This window comes from Embiotoca jacksoni, unplaced genomic scaffold, assembly GCF_022577435.1.
Source record: "Embiotoca jacksoni isolate LCO1_2020_lvr unplaced genomic scaffold, fEmbJac1.0.p SCAF_11, whole genome shotgun sequence".
NCBI classification, from domain to species: domain Eukaryota; kingdom Metazoa; phylum Chordata; class Actinopteri; family Embiotocidae; genus Embiotoca; species Embiotoca jacksoni.
In genome coordinates this window covers 13,788,382-13,801,319 of record NW_027185241.1, presented here as the reverse complement: position 1 = coordinate 13,801,319, position 12,938 = coordinate 13,788,382, and the positions used below count along the sequence as shown (strand labels likewise).

The following is a 12,938-nucleotide window of genomic DNA, read 5'->3' as shown; positions in this document are numbered from 1 at the left end:
TGCCTGTCATTTCTCTTTGGCTGCTGAGTGTGTTAGATCTATTTCATTTCACTCAGAACAAGTAATAAGGCAGCCTTTTTATAAAACATAGAAATTGTCATGCCTACCCCAACAATTCCCTCTTCGTGCTCGCTTCATGTCTACAGTACTATCATTTAGTTGGTCGCCTGGCGGTCACTCCAAACCACCGTCTCTTGGAACATGAGATTCTCTATCCTCTAGTGCCATTTAGGAGGTTGTTTAGTCCCTCGGTTTTATTTCTTACTTGGGCGCAGTTTCGTTCACTCTTTGTCTCTTTCATAGTTTTGTGCAGGTATAATGGTTTCACAGTGGTGTACTGTGAGGCGACATGCCAGAGGAGATCCATACTGTTACAAAGGAAAGGTGACAGAAAGCTGTTCCATTATTCATAGCCAGAGGGACAAACATATGCTGCAGTGTCTTTACCTTTAGCAACTGCCTCTGTTAACAGTGTTGTTGTTTTTTGTTCCACCTTTTCAGGTCGGTCTTGTGTGTGCTTCTCTTTAAGGCATGTGGATGTAGCTATCACATTTGAGATTATTACTGGTCAAAAACATTCTATACATGCTTGTCATTTAGTCTTGTATGGCAGTGTTATAGTTAACCTGCCTGTGTACCAGTTAGAGCAGCCACTTTCTCTAATTAAAAAATGTGTTATTATATTTCTGGGACGCATAACTCATTTGTATTGATTGCAGTTTCTACAGTGTTTTTTAGCTGAGAGAAATAATGTACACAAAAAATTGGAAAATGTGCTGGCTTAAACAGGTTTTCTATCATTTTATTTTTTTGAAGTGAACATAGACCTTGAATTTGTTCTTTATAAAACTGATAAGAATCAAAATTGTTCTTGCTGAAGACATATACTTACCTTATAATCGGACTTTTGATTATGCAATTTCGGAAAACTATTTCTCAAATATTACACCTACCAGAGAAAAATAGGATAGTATTTCTAATTATTTTCTAATATTTTCTCTGTCTTAAAGATATTAAAGTCTTATTTTTGATTATTTTTCTTTTAAATTAGCTCTTTTAAAACTCCCCCACAGGCTGGATAATTAAAACTGAGTGAGACAGTTGGGAATTAATTTTCTTGGATAAGTAAAGTATTCATAGTTAATAATTTATTCCCATTACCTGTGCTTCTTAGAAACCAAATTTCATTACTGTTGTGACACCTGGCTTTTAGCTGAACACAAGCAAATCAGTGCCTGCAAACCATGCAGGTATGGTGCGAGTACTTTTCCATGTGACATGAATAGCACAGCCTAAGGTGCTGGTTGGTGATATGATTTTTCCTGTTTACCTAACACGATGTTGTGTGCACTGCTTCAAATGCCCACCAATACTGTAGCTATTGTTGACAGATTTTTGGCAGATTTTTGCTGGTATGTGGTGAATCACTGTGAAGACACTCATTAGCACAGCCCCATGGAACGCACAAAATATAAACTTTGTGATATTGCAGTAAACACCCAACTTCACCAGTCAAGTAATTTTATTTATGTTTAGCTTTTTTGAATTTTTTGAATTCTTTAAAATAGCTTAAATGTGACTCTACACCTTTGACTTAAATTCAGTACGTGCAGATCTATGAATATGGAAATAGGACTGGTATACTCAGCCCTCTGCTGCTCCCCTGCAGCTCGACCTAGCAGATTGATGATATGGAAATCTTCACCCTGCAGGTTGATGGGATTGGTTCCTAAAGTATGTGACATATGAAACCCTGGCAGTCTGAATATTTGAGACTGTCCTTCCTACACTGCAGTTCTAAAGAAAAAAAATCCCACCTGTGGTGTTGACATTTTCCTCTTGATTTGTCTTTTAAGTTACCAAAAAAAAAAAAGCATGTTGACATATTAAATATATTAAAAGGGATTTTTCATCGGAGGAGGTCTTTTACAAAAAGGAAGGGTTTAACCTCAGCTAAAACTTTTAGCTTAAAAAAAGCTGAATTTGACAACAGATTTGATCTGCAAGTCTAATTTAAATGCATAGGCGACAATAACACCCAGCTTCTTTAAATGCATCCTACAATAGGTTGCCAAATAAAAACACAAGATTAAATCTTTTCAAGTACAAAGGGAAGGAGAAAATGTATTGAGTGCCAAGTTTTACCATCAGCTACAGAACATATTAAAGAATCTACAGAGGAGTCAGTGTTATGTCTCAGCAGTAGGTATATCCGAGTATCATCAGCATTAAAAAGGATGTATCTGTACGATTATTTTTAGAGCATTGAGAGCAGTGTCACGGGTACCGATACACTGCAAGAACAGTGATAACAATCTCATGGTCCACTGTATCAAACTCAGCAGTGAGATCAAGCAATTATCAAAGCATTAGTATGAAGAGGAGAGAGAGGGTAGTGTGTGAGAGTGTAACGAATATGGAGCTCTCACAAGGTGCCTGTTCACCAGAGGGCGAGATTGAGGCGGTAATCTTACCATTGGTAATGGACACGCATACAGTACCTTTATGTGCACAGGCATGCACAACTACACAGACACAAAACCACGATTTATCAGAAGTAGTGATCCAGTCGACCATGTCTCTTCATTTGGTTGGAGAATCAGATTATTTTCAAGGGCGTGTACACATTGATGTAATCAGGAAATGCTTAATTGGAAATATTCATGCAGTACTTCATTTAAGTTCTCCCTCACTGCTTTTACTGAGGATAAGATTTAATTATTACTTTTACGATAAACACTGATGTTCTCATGTGATATTTGATTCAATAAAGGCTGATCAATTATAGACTAGAGTACAAAAACTTGGTCAAGATGTATTTTCTATGCAGTTAATGTTTATGGCGTGTCATAATGGCTGCATCCACAAAAAAAAACATTTTAATTTTAAAACATAACTTTTGCTCCATTCATGCACTGCGTTCACACTACTTCATATATCCAAATCCCTCAAATGGAGACTTCTACAAGGTCTGTTGACAAAATTTTGGTTTTAAAACGATGACGCTCACACCAAACTTCACTTTCTGATCTTTGGGTATTATAAGTCATGACGTATCCCCTCCTGATTGGTCAAGCCCTTATCATGTGACCCTTTTGTATAAGAGACAAAACATCAGCCTTGACCACTTGTGTTTAATTCAACATTATGAATCACAGGCATTGCCGACCTTGTTGTCAATGCTAGCAGCTGTTGTGCAGTCAAGCACCTTGCAGGAGACAATGTGCTAAATGAATGCTGGTGATACACCGTATTTGGTGAACCATAAAATGCTTTGAATTGGAGTGTTTCGACGGTTCAGGCATGAGGAGTGAGATGGTTAGGGTAAAGATATCAAGCCAGGTTGCAAAATCTGACGGGTTAAAAAAATATGGTGCAACTCTGGATTTGGGTGGCATTCCTAGTGTATGTGAATGGTCATGCATTTTCCGGCATGCTAGTATGGAAGGTGATCATTTCTGAAACTGTTCTTAAACACTAGTGTTGGATAGAGATTGTTTTTGTTTTCTAACCAGTCAACTGCAGAGGGGTCTTTTCCTATTTAGTCTTTTCTGGGTTAATTTGTTAGAAGTACAGGAGAATGAGACCAGTGCTAAAAAAAAAATCAAATGGAATTGCATTTTCTACATATCTGCTAATAATATGTCCTGTGTTCTCCTTTAAGAAATAATCCCAAACAGTTACTATTCAGTATAGACCATATTTGCATAAACTAGTAATTACACCATTCTATTATAGGCAGATGTTCTCTTCGCCTTATCTAACTGGAACTGCAAATGTCAGTTTGGGGCCTAGATAGCAAATTAAGTGGTCAGCATGTTAAACAGCATGCAAACTGACTTGAAATGTCACTTTGGTCTGTTTAGATGCTGGCATGGCCCTTATTCTTCAATACCACTAACAAAACACTGTCTGCCCATGGCTTTTTTAACACTCCCTCTTGCTCTCCTGCTGGTGGTGAGCTCACCCTGTCAGCTGCTGTTAATTCACTGCCCCCACCAACCCACCCATCCAGCAACTGAGAGGAAAAGCACCATTTTGATGTTTACAAATAACTTTTTTTGTCCTTTTAATATGTTAGGAAACCATTACAATAAATCCAGAAAGTAGAAATGGGAGCCTTGAAATACTTTTATTTTGACTTTAAATATCACACACTGTACTTTGTGAAAGTCATTCTCCATAATATTAAATGCCATGGCACACTAAAGAGATACAAAATATAAAGGAATACAAATTATTGGTTGGTCAGAAAATGTCACAGAAAGTAGGATGTGACCTTGGTTGAGGAAACAGTGACGTATAAAAGATACTGTCCACAAGGGATATTACAGTTAATTATTAAGTTATTAAAGTCACAATTTTTGCAATTAATGCACATCTACAGTGTTCCCTAACATTAGACTTAGAGGACTCGGTATTGTGAGGAATAAATAAGCACACAATCCATTTGGGCTGATTGTGTGTGTGTGTGTGGGGGGGGGGGGGGGTATACTCTCAAGTATATGGCTCATTTCCTGCTCAACAGAGCACAGCACAAACCTGGATGACTGGTTTCCTGTAAGTAAACAATAGCTTGGTAAAATAGTTTACTTGGATTGTAGGACATCAAAAGATATAATTAGATCAAATTTACAGCCCTAGGTGTCACATAGATACTGAGACTGAAGAAAAGGAGTGGGTGAATAAAGTGTGCTTAGTTTAAATGTAAGTATTAATTTGTCTGCAATGTCCATGTGGAGTTAGACATGCAAATTACTTTGAATACTTTACCCTTCAAGTAAAAGGGAGTACTCTTGTCAAAACAACATTAACCTTTGTGTTACTGGGTCGAGATGGTAGGCAGTCATACTCTTGAAAGATTAAAACAATTGAATATTTTTAATATTGACCATCTTACCTGATTTCCTTCCAGTGACAATGGAAAAACCCACTGAATGAGCTCAAGTTTGACATATGACAAATCATATTTTAATCTAACTAATTTTGGTCCCCTCTCTCTCTTTTCTCTGCAGTGCTCTTTGGTCAGTTTGTGGTGTTCCAGACTTTGACCACTGATGTGGTTGAGATCTATGACGGCTCCTCGACTGATTCGGCCCTTCTCTCGTCCATATATGGATCACATTCAGGTAAAAGCATAACTCTGTGACCCTGAAGCCTCGTGTCTTGTTTTATTCATGCTACTAGCACATTCCTATGAGTTGTAGTTTGACAGATCTAGCACAGCATTTTGCATTGCAGGCAAAATAGGACATCCATCTCTCACCTCAATTCTAATCAAATAACTATTTTTCCTCGACAAAAGAAATATCTAAAATCTGAGCAGCTTCGGGATGTAAACAATTTTTTTCCCTTTATTCCACTGCTACAGTGATGTTACACAATACATTATGATTGCTTGTGAATAAACTCCTGAGATCTCAATTATAATAACAAAAGTAAACCAGCTGTTGTAGATGGTTGCCACACTCTACTAAATGAAGACACAATATAAAACATAGAAATGGTAGCCCATATGCAAATACAGAAAACTGCATTCACCTATTGTGCTCCACTGGTGGAATAAGCTTGAGGACTCCCTAAATTAGATACATTTCTATTTTTAGAGTAGTTTAAGACCATGTGAAGTTTTATGTGATGTTCCTGTTTTTCTTAATGTGTCTGTGTTTTATAATTATATTACTATCATATCTTTGTGTTATTTTTTTTTTTGTATTTCCTTCATCTGAGGTCTGGAAATGTTTGTGCCATATTTATAAGATTGTTCATTTTCACAATTTTGGCTAGTTTTTTTGGCTTTGGTTCTTTTTTGCACGGCACCACTTTGAATGAGAGCTTAACTCTCAATTGGTATTCCCTCAATAAATAAAGTGCAATACATAAATACAAATTAATTAGATCTTTTGTTTTCAGCCATACCTCTGAGAATACCCTGTAGAATAAATCACACTAAAAGCTGCATATAAAAACACACAAAACTTGGTACACAGAACTGAAACAACATTTTTCCTTTATGAAGATCAATTTACAGTTCATGAGGATATTTTGGTGTTTTCTAATCATGTTTTTTCTGTCTGTGTTTATATCTAAAAATGTACATTTGTAAACAGCTCAGTCTAAACACAATCTTGATAATGTCGCCTTTGATTTTATCATTTAGGCGAGACACTCCCCTTGAGTTCAGGAAACAAGATAACACTCAAGTTTACCACAAATGGAACAGAAACAGCAAAAGGATTTCATTTTGTTTATCAAGGTAAGGTTGCTTTTTGTGATGTGTTTTCAGAATTTTTATGTGCAGATTTATTTGGTGCATTGAGTGCATATGCTTGCCTTTAGGAGGAAAAAAAAAAACAAAATTTAGCGTTGCACTCATCACATAGAGGGCTGTTCAGCAGAGTGCCACTGGATATGGCTGAGCAGAGCAGAATGATGTGCAGTCAAATAGCCAATCCTGGCACAGGAGTCAAGAGTGACTAATGACGGGAAATTCAAAAGGGCTTTACTATTTCTTCTGCCTTCTTTGTCTTGCCATCTCTCCTGTTCCGTGTTGTGTCTCACACCCACCACTCTTTTGTCTTCCTTTCTCTCATGCTCGTTTCCTCCCCTTCTGTCCCTAGCTGTCCCCCGGACAAGCGCTTCTCAGTGTAGCTCAGTCCCTGAGCCCCGGTTTGGGAAGCGGATAGGGAACGACTTTGGCATTGGCATGGCCGTACTGTTTGAATGCAATCCAGGCTACATGCTGCACGGCTCCAACGCCATCAGGTGTGAGGCCGTGCCCAATGCCCTGGCCCAGTGGAACGGCACTGTGCCCACATGTGTTGGTAAGCGTCCTCATTCTCCCCAACCTTCATCGCACTCCCTGCATGCACTCAAACACGCACACACACACACACACACACACACACACACACACACACACACACACACACACACACACACACACACACACACACAGATCCCAAACAATGGAGCAGGTGCACAATAACGGTTGGTGTCTGTTTTTCCTAGTCATTACTTTTTCTAATGTCTGTCACCCATTGCAAAGCAGACGCCTAGCTCTGGTGTTGGTAGATCAGGCAAGAGGAAAGAGGTGAGGAGAATACACAACAGCAAAGTGTTACATACATTTTCTACCAAGTCGGGATTTGGGTTGCAAAACCTTCTCGGACTACTAGAAGAATAAGAAGCTGTGTAAAGTGTCCAACAGGAACACCACTTTAACTTCAGATCGTTGAAGAACTCTGATCTCTCGAGCATCATGTACGCTCAGTTTATTATGTAATGCAGGTCAGTATAGCAGCTCTGCTATGAAAAGTATTTCTAATACAGCGTCACCCAAATGAAAATGATTGTGCGTAAAACATCAAAACATGATTTATGGGTGTTACAGTACAAGACATTAAACTGCATGATAATGGTTTTCCATCATGATGCATTATTAATAAATTGTAATGCTATGTATAATGTATAAGATATAAGCGGTTACCAGTTTGAGGTACCCATAATCTGATAAGAGCCTTTTATTGATGTGTACAACACAATACCCAGCAATAAAGGCCAGCTTTGTGAAGCTTAGAATCATACTAAATATTCTGCTGCTTATACTTTACATGGTTAAAGCAGCTATAATCCATATTTTATGATAAGTGTTCCAAATGACAGTGTGAACAGAATGTCATAGTGTGAGAGGGTAACTCGTAAGGACAAACCTACAGAGAAGGATCACCTGAATCTGCTGCTCACCTCTTTTATAAGCTTTATAAAGAATTCCCAGTGATTGTTTGGGTATCGGTTGGATAGCTCCTTTAGAGTTGTATACCTAATGTATACTACTAGCTCAGAACCAAACTTGCACCCAATGTCAGGAATCACTTAAAAGGTGATATGGCAATGTTTTTTTCCCCCCAAAAAATGTTGTGCTGGCTCCAAGTAGCCCAAAGAATCCGTTATCACAGGTTTATTATATCAGTCACAATCTGTGAAAGAGGTATTATCAATCTCAGCAACTACTCTGATCATAATGGATGAGAATAAGGTTATAGAATGACAGTACCTTTGTAGCTGTCTATTTTATGGTTTAAGCAAAGCATTGATGGGTGTTTTGACAAGTTTTGATGCCACCCAGAAAAAAAAACTTCAGTGAATGGGTATTTGGCTCTGACCTCTTCCAGAACACAGATGAGCTACAGCTCAGTACCGTGCCTGGATTCATCCACCGGACTGGAGCTGCTGCTACTGCTCTGCTGACGTGTTGCTCACGCTGCGCCTTCTGTGTAGGCACAGTAGTTGTGGGTAGTCACCTGGTAGTGCGAGTGAAAGTGTTGTAGCATAGCACAGCATCTATTTTCTAATTTTCTGAAGGATCAAGACAGCAACTACTGCTTCACATGAAAGATTTAAAATTTAAAACAATACTGGTGAACAGGAAATCAGATTTGTTTTTTACATAAAAACTGCAAGGAACTTGTCATGATCCAGAAGCCCTAATATTACAGCAACACCTGATGCTCTGTGTAAAGTGTGGACCATCTACTGAAGAGCAGCATCTCTCTCTACATTATTTGGCTAGGATATATAGGATCCATAGAACCATGCATACATAAATATACCCACATCAATATGCATACACCACATTCATACACATGACCAGATTTGCATGTCTTTTTTGCACACACTGACCCAACCATGCACGCATACAGAGGGTCACGCACTCCCTCAGACAAAGACACCCATATGTCTACCTTGGAGAAGATACAGAACTGTAGATGAAGTCAGGCAAAATCTTCTTAAGTCACGCCCTGTGCCAGCCAGCAAATGGTCCCAGCCAGTGAGTGCTGGTGATTTCAAGACAGAGTTCATCTGAGTTTACTGCGAAGTGGTAAGGGAAGAGCTGTGGCACGCGCAGTTACATTTTAAACACAGTGATTTTTATCTGGAGATTGAATCTGGCTGCAGCATCTCCCCCAGCGGCAGTGTACTCGTCCAGAATAATGGATATAGTTTCATGGAAGCTTCAAGAAAAACACTATGCTAAATTACTCAAGCCCTCTTTATGGGATATGACGGCATCAGACACCGCTCTCCTGTGAGGTACCTGTTTTTCAGTAGATGTATTTCCATTCTCTCGTCCAGCGGTGATTGACCCAACTCATCAGGCAGTGCTTGTTTTGCTTTGAATCTTATAAATACAAAGCGGCTGATTTGGGGTTTTGCTGGTGAGTTTGTACAACATTGTATCGTGATTTAATTAGCTTCACCTGAATGGATGCATAATGTTCGGGTGCAGTGATTAGCATTGTCGCCTCACAGTGAAAAGGATCTGGGTTCAATTCCAGGCCTGAGCTTTTCTGTGTGGAGTTTGCATGTTCTCCTTGTGCCTGTGTGGGTTCTCTCCAGGTACTCCCCCTTCCTCCCACCATCCAAAAACATGCATGTCCCGTTAATTGGTGGTTTTACAAATTGCCCTCAGGTGTGAATGAGAGAGTGAATGGTCTTTGTTTCCGTCTGTCTATAAGTGTTGGCCCTGCCTTCGCCCAAAGTGAGCTGGGATAGACTCTACGCCCCTCCCCCTCCGCCGTGACCCTGTTCAGGATGAAGCGGGTAAAGATAATGGCTGGATGGATAGTTGACTTGAATAAATATATGTTTTTGTTTAATAACAGAGGAGTTAGGCTGTTTTACTTCAGAGTGAGCTTTAAAAAAAAAAATAGGCAATGCAGATGATCTCCAAATTTTTCTTGGCCTGTGTCAATGGTGGACTCTTTTTACACATCAGCTTTCTATTGTGGATATAAAAAGGGGTCTATTAGAGGTTACAATAGAAGTATCAAAGATAAATAGGCAGGCACAATTTACTGTTGATTTTCTTCCCTGCACAGCCGGGAGAAAGGCAACTGCATCACACACACTAAATCACTTCTGATCGTAGCAAATCTTCACTGCCCAATATTACATAAGCTCACAGATTGCCATGATTCATACTCAGTATGCCCACACCACGGACTCCACTGTTGGCTTAAACACTTTTTTGAACGTGTCAACAAGTAAACAGGGTCACACAGACCTAAAACAGTGGATTCTTGCTTGGAAATATCCTCCTAAGACCAATTAAAGTGTCTCAGTCTGGGGCTGTTGTGGTAAAGCCGGGTCGGAGTGACTCTGGAGCAGAATGAGCTGCTCCTGAGGTCTTGCCACATTTGGAAGTTTACTGAAAGTTTCTTTAATGACTGTGGAAGTTACTGCTAGTTTGACTAATGGTGTCGCCATATGACTAGTTTGGGGCTTATTTTTCTATCAAGAAAATAAGCATCACAAATTCTAGTGAGGCATATTCAATATGTACGCGCAAAACCATATCACCATCTACCGCTCACAACATTGAGACCACTGACAAAAAGTAGACAGGGTTTTGTAAATAGTGTTTTTTTCATGTTTTCATTTTTCTGACTGTATTTTTAATGTATATATTTATTTATAGCTCTTATAACTTTGACCCACTAGCTAATAATAGTAATTTCTTTTAGCCTAAATCAGTTTTTGCACAGCATTTTCTCTGCAGTCATTCCCAATTAAACTTCCTTGGTGCATACCTAATATATTAAGATTATAGAGACATGATATGATATGATGCTGTTTATAGCTATTTTGCATGTTAGCACACGGTGGTGGATGAAAATTGACAGGCAGTTTTTGACTGTAATGTACACATGAATTTAATTAAATATGAATTTAACATTTGTAGGCCTTTTATATTAACAAGTCACTTAGGAGTGCATACTTAAAATTACATTAAAGTAGTGCGTGTGATGTGAAACACGTGTTGCACATATTTTATGCCTTAATTAAAACAGTTTCTAATTAAAAGTTGCTCTTAATTCCCTGCATGTCAAACGTAGCAAAATGGCATCTCATAAAGTGTGTGTGGTTCCCACGCTTGTCTACCTGCGGTGACTCTGACATATGAGCCTGCCACAGATTGAGATGGGTGACAAGCATTCATGCCTTTATGACTGTCATGATTTCTAATCTTACTCGACCCCTTCCACTAACTGACACCTCAGGGCCTCAAAGGGTTGTAAACGTGTTCTAAAATACTGTGTCTGCAGCTTCTAGCCAAGATCCTGCTCTCATCCTTGATTGATTTTAAGTTCTAGAAATACCAGAACATAAAAATAAATGTCCTATTTTTTTTTATTCTTAAAATCGATCAACCTCTCATCATTTGGAGCTAATAAAGATGAAAATATAATTATTTTTATGCTGTGCATAAAAGAGATTTCGCAAAGCCAGCAAGAAATTATATCATGACATTACTGACAATGATTGTCTGGTTACTCACCGTGTTGTTTTGTGCACAGTATAGCACTTAACACCTTAAAAGAGCCTTCGAATAGTATCCACAGTGTATGACATTCTCACTCGTGCTATGGATTTTATTTGACCTTAATTTTTTATTAGCAGAGCCAAATAATAATTAAAAAAAAGACACAAGCTGGTATCCTTTAGTTCACTTAATTCTCTACGCATGACGTGTTAGAAGTTGTTAATGTGGTGATTGTATGAAAGAATGATATCTCTGCCGTGAGATACAGTACAGAAGTAATTTTATCTAATGTGTCACTCAGATTGAAAGGAACAAAGTAGTCACTTAGGTGCCAATCTCCAAGTGTCTGTAGGAAGGTGGATATCACCTGTAAATTATCCAAGAGTTTGAACTTGTGACAAGCTGATAGCTGAAAAATATAAAGATTATTTTTGCTCTTTTTGTCAGACCGTTTTTTCCTCTGTGAAAATGGCATATCTTCTGTCGTTTTCCATGTCTCCCCGGGTCTTTCACATAGAATCCTTCAGCGGCTAATGGATATCTAAAACAGTGATTATCATTGACCCGTATGGGGTGACCCCTTGTCCTTGAGAGATAGCATCTGGTTCTTCATTGTGAGAACATGACTCTGCTGAAGGTCCAGTCTGAGTGACAGCTGCATATTTGGTCCCATGCTGTAGGAAAACTGATACATACAAATGTTAGGTAACCATCAGTGCCAGGGGACTGATTCTCTTGGTGCTATTTACATTTTTTTAGTGCTTATTTTAGGAATATAAGCATCACAAATTAGAATGCAACATATTTTATATAAATTGTAGCAGATTAGATTCATATTCGGGGCATCACTTTCTGTCTGGCAGAAAGAATCAAGATTTAATTTGAATAGGCTGTATAGGCCTATATACAAGTGATCAGTCGACATAGTCTGAACCGTGACTTCTGCATTCAGGGATTTCTTTCATTATCTTCCAGGAAATACATAAAAACAAGTGCTTGGTCTATAAGGATAATTATTGAAAAATATTTACACTAAGAGTAAACTATATGCATATACACTGTAGTGTATGGGTCATGGATGTGATCAACAGGATTTCTAAACTATAGCGAAGTGATGGTGGGATGAATAATATTTAGGTTATTAAAAACGGAGCTAGTTCCTGACGTAACTGAGTGATTTAAGTAATTTAGAATTGAATAAATCAGCTATCAGACATCAACCCATGGATCAAAGTACTCAGATAGATTATGCCTACTGGAGGGTGGTCCCAGTCGTTCCGACAAGCCTCTTTCTTGCGGACCTCCGTGCAGATGTCAGGGGCCTGAAGTTTGGCGTCGTGCTGCGGGTGTTCACTCCCGCAGCTGGCGTCCCATCCAGGCTTCTTCTGCTGGTACCGTTGGGTCTTGTTTAGGATCGACTGCCAGGGTGCAGTGATACAACAGCTGTCAGATTTGGCAAAAAGGATCTTCTGAACTTTGTCCGGGTTGAGAGATGACTGGATTTAACCTTACTAGATTATCAAAAAATACTTCTTATGAGCAGAGAGAGAACAAGAATAAAACAACAGCACTGTAAACTCAATTAGTCGCAATTAAAAGTATGCATTCTTCA

At 38.8% G+C, this 12,938-nt stretch overlaps 1 protein-coding gene across 3 annotated transcripts in view; it reads left to right on the top strand.

Annotated features, from left to right (window-relative positions):
- Nucleotides 1-12,938, top strand: part of LOC138194477 (CUB and sushi domain-containing protein 3-like) — a 229,342-nt gene that overhangs the window by 121,885 nt on the left and 94,519 nt on the right. For all 3 annotated transcript variants that reach the window (XM_069143245.1, XM_069143246.1, XM_069143244.1), the window contains exons 32-34: nucleotides 5,016-5,129; nucleotides 6,161-6,256; nucleotides 6,621-6,824. In XM_069143245.1, the coding sequence (XP_068999346.1) occupies nucleotides 5,016-5,129; nucleotides 6,161-6,256; nucleotides 6,621-6,824 (414 nt within the window). The remainder of the gene's footprint in view (nucleotides 1-5,015; nucleotides 5,130-6,160; nucleotides 6,257-6,620; nucleotides 6,825-12,938) is intronic.